This window comes from Xenopus laevis, chromosome 6S (assembly GCF_017654675.1).
Source record: "Xenopus laevis strain J_2021 chromosome 6S, Xenopus_laevis_v10.1, whole genome shotgun sequence".
In the NCBI taxonomy this organism is placed as follows: Eukaryota; Metazoa; Chordata; class Amphibia; order Anura; family Pipidae; genus Xenopus; species Xenopus laevis.
In genome coordinates, this window is record NC_054382.1 from 110,840,545 (window position 1) to 110,848,486 (window position 7,942).

The 7,942-nt window shown below is 36.9% G+C and overlaps 1 protein-coding gene across 5 annotated transcripts in view; it reads left to right on the plus strand.

Annotated features, from left to right (window-relative positions):
• The window catches only part of ralyl.S (RALY RNA binding protein like S homeolog), a 376,246-nt gene extending 369,335 nt beyond the window's left edge, over positions 1-6,911 (plus strand). For all 5 annotated transcript variants that reach the window (XM_041567934.1, XM_041567933.1, XM_041567932.1 and 2 more), the window contains 2 exons: positions 1,453-1,508; positions 6,400-6,911. In XM_041567934.1, the coding sequence (XP_041423868.1) occupies positions 1,453-1,494 (42 nt within the window). In that variant the 3' untranslated portion in view covers positions 1,495-1,508; positions 6,400-6,911. The remainder of the gene's footprint in view (positions 1-1,452; positions 1,509-6,399) is intronic.
• Positions 6,912-7,942: the final 1,031 nt, after the last annotated feature.

Sequence of the window (7,942 nt, forward strand, 5' to 3'; positions counted from 1 at the left end):
CGAGGGTTAATTAACCCTCGATATTCGACTCTTGATGAATCGGCCCCTAAGTTGATGTGAACATATGAATAAAGTTAGGAGACCCTCACAAAGTAAACATTTATTTGATCTGCTCCTATCACTAAAGAGTGCAATTAGAATTATTCCAGTATAGTAACCACAAGTCATAGATATTTTGGGGCAAATTCACTAAGATTCGTAGTTGCGCCAGCGTCCGCTTCGCCGCACTTCGCCAGGCGTATTTTCGCCAGCGCTACGCAAATTCACTAAAATCCGAAGTTGCGCTCAGGAGAAGCGTAAGGTTTAGAAATTCGCCAAGCAAAGCGAAGTTACGCTAGCGATGCTTAATTTGCATACGGAAAAATTTAAAAACCCTCATTCATTCACTTTTCAAGTTTTTAAAAATAATAAAAAATGTAACTTACTTTTAACACCCGGGAACAACTGAGAAGTAAATGTGTCTTCAAAGTCTATATGTTATTTGTCCTGTGATTGCCTGAGTTAATATGTAAATTATGTGTCTTTAATTTTTAATGAATTTCAAATAAACTTTAAGGATATTGTGTGTATAAATATAACAACTTTTACCATGTGATTTGCTACTATAAACCCACTTACCTTTATGCTTTTTAAAAACCTTTGGGGCCTCTGTGAGACTCAATAACGAGGAACCTTGTGCTCTTTTTGTTTTCCTAAATTTATGGGATTTTCTAAAGTATTGGGTAGAAGGGGGTCTGTCCTGGATTCACCCATCTACTGTGTTTGTCACCAAGAGATCTAAGATAAAATGAATTTGCGTCTTGGAAGTTCTAAAAGCTACATCAAAAAATATTTATGTGGGGGCCAGGCACAAATGTGAGCCTGCAAAAAAAAGTCTTGAACCCAAGAAACCTAAAAAAATTTTTTTTGTTTTTTAATTTAACAGTGTGTACTTTTCTCTATGCATTTTTAAACAAAGGGTACTATCACCTAAAAGTTGTTTCCTCCACCATAAAGTGCTGTGGCCCTTCTATTACGCACGTGGCCATGTGGAACACACTTACTTGCATAATGAGCGAGTGACAGGTGCCCTATAATTACAGGTATGGGATCTGTTATCCGGAAACCCATTATCCAGAAAATTACGGAAAGGCCATCTCCCATAGACTCCATTATAATCAAATAAACGAAAGATTAAATTTGTTCCCCCTTTTTCTCTGTAATAATAAAACAGATCCTTGTATTTGATCCAAACGAATATATAATTAATCCTTAAAGGAAGCCTATTGGGTTTTTGAATGTTTACATGATTTTCTAGTAGACTTAAAGTATGAAGACCCAAATTCTGGAAAGACCCATTATCCGGAAAGCACAAGGTCCCGAACATTCTGGATAACAGGTCCCATATCTGTATTATAGATGTCTCACCTAAATATTTAGCAAAATTAAATCTTCTGGGTTTTTTTCTTTAAGATGGAGAATCACATCTCAGATATAGAAGACACAAGTAATTGAACTATTCTTCTCCAGTAAGTATGTTTGTTCACCAAACTAATACATGCAACCTGTGGCCATTTATCTCATAGGTCCCTACCAGATTGTCCTGACGCCATTTGGATATTATGTAGCTCTGCACTTTAGTGGCAGCATTTTGGGGTGAGATTTCCATCACTGACTGTAGGGGTGCATGACTAACTCAGTATTCCAGCATATAACACCGAGCCTTAAAGGGGTTGTTCACCTTCCAACAAGTTTTCAGTTCAGTTGGTTTCAGATTGTTCACCAGAAATAAAAACTTTTTCCAATCACTTTCTATTTTCTACGTGTGACTATTTTTCTGATATTGAACTGTAAAGTTTAATTTTTCACCTTCTAAAGCAGCTGTGGGAGGGGGGTTGCTGACCCTCTAAATACATGTAGTTGATACATTTCTTATCTTTGTCCCTGCTGAGCAGAATCTCTGAGTTTCATTAAAGGCAGCTGTTAGAATTGATACAATAGCTGTTAATACTCCAGAGATTAGTGATGGGTGAATCTCTCCCATTTCCCGCAAAATTTGCGAAACAGCGAAATATTCGCTAAAAATCGTGAAATTGGAAAGTTTGCGAAAAAAATGTGAAATTCTACAGTTTTCACGAAAAACTCATAAAATCCTAAAAAAAATAGAGTAATTCGAACGTTTTTACAAAAAAATCGAGGAAATCAAACCTTTTCACAAAAAAAATCGCACAATTCGAACATTTTCATGAAAAAAACGGAAATTGACGCTGACGAATTTTTACCAGCAAATTTTAGCAGGAGATTCACAAATTTATTCGCCGATGGCGAAACGCGGGAATTCGCCGAAAATTCGTGCCAGGTGAATTTATTAGCCCATCACTACCAGAGATGCTGCTGGAAAATGTCTCAACTAAGGGAGTTATTTACTAAATTCCGAATACAAAAATCATGAAAAAATTTTTTTTTTTATAAAATCAAACTTTTAAAAAAATCATGAATTTTTCAGAATTTATTAAACCCCAAGGATGGAAAAGTCAGAATCAGAAAACCTGGCATCTCAGACCTATCAAGGTTGCATATAAACAAATAAATAAAGTCCCAATCATTTTTTAAATGTGCGCTGGGTTTCGTGCAATACCCCGTTTTCCGAGTTTTCTGAATTTTTCTGGTGAAAAATCAGAAAAAAACGAGAAAAATTGGATAAAAAATCCGGAAAAATCAGTTTTTTTCCCGCAAACCAAATTTGCTGGAAAATGTAATGATAAATAAGCGTAAAAAAACCAAGCAGATTTGATCGAAGTTTGTAGCAGAAAATATTGAGATAAATTCAGACTTCGATAAATAACCCCCTAAAATATGAATTTTTCTAATTGGACGCCTGAAAAGTCCGAAATTTTCAAAAAATCGGCAGGAAAAGCCGAAATGTTCAGATTATCATATGAAAACCAGTGCAAACAGTAATATCTTCAAATTGCAAATAGCACCTTTGCCATCGACTACTACAGGACCCCAACAGGTTGAAGACAGCGTATTTTCGGATTTTGACTTTTTTGCAGTATAATAAATTTTTGAAAAATTTGAAGTTTTTTTTTCACTAAAAATTCATATTTTATAGTAAAAAAGCTCAACTTTTTCGAGTTGTAAGCATTCGGACTTTAATAAATAACCCCCTAATTGTTGCAAAATTGTAACAGTTTAGAGCCTGTGCCTGAATTACTGAGCTGTCAGACTCGAACACTCAAAAGTTTTTATTTCTGGAGAACAATCTGAAAACAACTCAACTGAAAAAAGTTTTGGAAGGTGAACAACCACCGTTTTTGACCAGCATTATACAATTTGTTTGTAGTTTCTATTCTACTTCCTGAATATAAACAGAGCAGCTTTTTGTATATAAAAAAAATCTAGTCAGTTCTAAGCAGAGCATTATCACAAGTCTTTCCTCTTCTCATCAACTCAACTGACCAGGACAAAAAACTGCTTATATCTTCAACACTAGATAAAGTATTATTAAAGTATACTACACGTGAAAAAACAATTTTGTTTCAATGGTTTACATTTCTTTTAATCATTGTAACTATATATTTTTTTATGTATGTATGGTATTTTTTCCCTCTGTCTGTAAGTGTATTATAAAAATGTAAATTGCTACATATACAAGTAGCGCAATATAAATAGTGATAGTAATACACACAGACATAAACCCTTGCCTGAAAAGAAAAGTGAATTCTGTTGCTGGAATGAATGCCTGGGGTGTTTGGATTTATAAGTGAAAATTCGTCACTTGGGTAAGAACTAACAGTAACCGGCTGTTTGTGCCTATTAATATACTGAATGTCTATTGAATTTCCATCTGTCATATAATGGGAATTAAATATAAATTTGTCTTCAGCTGTGTGACACGTAATGCAAATGCAAAGCCTCTCATGTCTGTCACCTTAAAACCAGCAAAATGAGAAGGTCCTGGGAAAAAAAACGATTAATTAGCAAAAGACCTTCACCTTTTGTGCCCAGACACGAAAATGACAAAATGTCATTATGAAAAAGGAGGGTCCTTGTGTCACTATGGGCTGAACAATTCTAAAAGCGAAATGAAAAGAGAAGTGAATCAATGTTAGTCTAACGTTGTTAATAGTGATGGGCGAATTTATTCGCCAGGAGCAAATTTGCGGTGAATTCCAGTGATTTGCCACAGGGGAATAAATTTGCCGCGAAAATTTGCCGGTTTCAAGAAAAAATGGATGCTGGCGTCCGTTTTTTTTGGATGTCGGTGCAATTTCGGCAAAAACGGACACCGACGTCCAAAAATTGGAATGCCGGTGCCATTTCACAAATTTTTTGTCGTTTTGTGAATTTCGCAGGAAATTCACAAATTTTTCGGCATAACGCCCCAAATTCGCCCATCACTAGTTGTTAATATAGTTAGTCTATTTGAAAACAACTTCTGTTCAACCCACTTGCAGAACCGTGTGATTATTCACAGTAGTAGATATAAGTAGCCACAGAATCACTTGTGACATTTGGTTGGACCTTAGAGGCTACAGTTCTTGCTGTATTTAGCAAGTTCATGGGGGTTGTTTTTTTATTAAAGGGGAGGTTCACGTTTGAGTTAATTTTTAGTTTGATGTAGAGAGGGATATTCTGAGACAATCTGCAGTTGGTTTTCATTTTTAATTATATCTTGCTTTGATTATTTAGCTTTTTATTCAGCAGCTCTCCAGGTTGCATTTTCAGCAATCTGGTTGCTAGGGTCCAAGTACTGATTCAAGTAAGTTTTTTTTTGCAATTCATCTGACCCAGGTGTCATTGACATCAGCCTAATATAACAACAGTTCAGTTAAAAGCTTAGAATTCAGGTACAGGTATGGGATCTGTTATGTGGAAACCCATTTTCCAGACAGCTCAGATTTAAGGAAAGGCCGTCCCCCATAGACTCCATTTTATCCAATTAATCCAAATTTTTTTAAAAATGATTCCCTTTTTCTCTGTAATAATAAAACAGTAGCTTGTACTTGATCCCAACTAAGATATAATTAGTCCTTATTGGAAGCAAAACCAGCCTATTGGGTTTATTTAATGTTTAAATGATTTATAGTAGACTAAGTATGAAATATCCAAATTACTGATCCGTTATCTGGAAAACCTGAGCATTCTGGATAACAGGTCCCATCAGGGCCGGACTGGGGGGACCAGGGCCCACCGGGACTGGTGTCCCGGGGTCCCCCTCCGGCCCCCGCTCCCCTACTGTGACGCGTGATCCACTCGGCGCGCATACGCATCCAGCATCACGCGCATGCGCAAGTGGCGCCACTCGGCACGCATGCACCGATGGATGTGTTCCTGGATGTGCTGTTGTCTAGTCTGATGTGGATTGTGTAATGTGTGGATTGTGGATTGTGTAATGCCTATGAATAAGTGCCTGTGTACACGAAACACGTAAGGCGGAGCATCAAGTGGTCTGTATGCCTACTTTTTAATATTTATGCTGAATACAGAGTGATTTTTTAAACTTTGAGAGAATGATTTGGAATATATTTTTGGATTTTGACTGATGTGGATTGTGACCATCTATCAATGTGTACCAATCACAATTTTCACGTGCTAACGTTGAATCTCTAGATTATGGGATTCTATAGAATTATTTACATTAATTAACCCCTGCCAGGCTATATATATTTCTGTCAGCCCCTAGGCACTGTGAGTTAGCATTTTAACGACCTACTCCTTTCATCAGCAGCTCATATACCTCCCATACATCTCAACTGATCCAGCTATTTAGCAAAAGTGCCTTTCCACAGCTAGACAGCAATGTCTCATAATAAAGGCTTGCAACATTTCAGAACAGATATTTCCCATCAGCAGTTATTGTTTGTCTCAGACCTGACAAGATTTTATGTTGTTTGCGGAATAATAATGTCCCTATGTTAATGAAATGTGGGCAAAACGTTCACGTATGTATAATTAGAAATGTATAATATTATTTTTATGCACTTTGCACGCTGCATACGAAGAATGGCTGGATTTCTTTTCATAGTGCAAATTGAGCATTCACTGCTTTAGTGAGCACTTGATCTAAAAGGGTCAGGTGAACCGCCTAGGTGTCCCTCCACCCACCCTGTAAATAACATGCAAGTAAGTCAGGAGGCACAGCACCCATTTGGGCCCTGTCCTTACCTCCTCCCCTGACATCTGGGAGCAGAGGAAGAATGGTGCCACCTTGATCCCCAAAGAAGTCTAGTTTATTTCTTTATCTGCCCAGTGGAAATGCAGAAAATAACAGTGATGGTCATTTTAATTTAGACTTAAAATCCATATTTTTGCACTAGCTACCCAAGGAATGGCACCTCACCATTTTATTCAATATAATTCTGACTGCTCGACTTCTATTTTAACGTAACCGTTCTATTTTGTGTTTATTTACAGGATTAACATGGAGACCGACAGGCTGGATTCTGGGCAAATGCACATGTAAACAATTTGTAAAGGAACTTCGGGGAAGATCCATGAGAAATCATATTTTCTTTAAATTATTTATGACTTAAATTGTACTATGGTCAGTTTCATGATAGAATTGACAATGCGTTTTCCTCCATAGCTTTATGGTATTGCCATCCATAATGTTATTTATATGTTTATTGCCATGTCATGGGGGGAAATGTACACAGATGTATATTTGTAAGAGCTATTTTTTGAATAGCACATAATTAGTAAATCTGACATCCATGTTAGAGCTGTCTTTAGGGGGCTGCGCAGGGGAAGCTGTTCAGGGCCACAAAGAGCACCAATGACTCAAGACTACAGGTATAGGACCTGTAATCCAGAATACCCCGGACATGGAGTTTTCAGGACAATAGCTCACTCCGTAATTTGGGTCTTCATACCTTAAGTATACTAAAAAATCATGTAAACATTAAAACTAAACAAAAATTGTATGCTTGGGAAAAGTCTTGACAAAATTGTGCAATAATTAGAATCGTGCAACTTTTTCGAAAAATATACGAACAGGAGGACGGCACTCCGGTAAAAAACAGGTTTTTATTGTTGAGTACTGCAAAGATACATAGGCCTTACGCGTTTCGGGAACACCTTCCCTTAATCATAGCCTGAAAAGCCGTTTGGAAAACTAAAATTTTTGGAGTTTTCGAATGAAAAGCTGACACTGACTTTTACATGACAGGTTTTAGCTGGAGTGACTATGAAGATTTTCATTCATCCAAGTCAGGTATACTAGATATTTTAGCTGGAGTATTTTCGGATTCAGATTTTTTCGCAATTTTGGAGGATAATAAATCTCGAAACATTCTTTTCCTTTCCCCAAAAACCATTTAAACATTAATTAACTCAATAGGATTGTTTTGCCACCAATATGGATTAATGCAGCTTCGTTACAATCATGTACACGCTATTGTTTAATTATTACTGAGGAAAAGGAAATCATTTGGGACCTGTTATCCAGAATGTTTGGGACCTGGGGTTTTCTGGATAATGGATCTTTCTGTAACTTGGATCTTTATACTTTAAGGGGCACATTTACTTTGCTCAAGTGAAGGAATAGAATAAAAAAAACTTTGAATTTCAAATGTTTTTTTTGGCTACTTCGACCATCGAATTGGCTGCTTCGACCTTCGACTACGACTTCGAATCGAACGATTCGAACTAAAAATCGTCAAATATTCGACCATTCGATAGTCGAAGTACTGTCTCTTTAAAAAAAACTTTGACCCCCTACTTCCCCACCTAAAACCTACCGAACCTCAATGTTAGCCTATGGGGAAGGTCCCGATAGGCTTTCTAAGGTTTTTTTGGTCGTAGAAAAATCGTTCCATCGATTGATTAAAAATCGTTCGATTCGAAGGATTTAATCGTTCGATTGAACGATTTTTCGTTCGATCGAACTAATTGCAGTAAATCCTTCAACTTCGATATTCGAAGTCGAAGGATTTACCTTCGGCAGTCGAATACCGAG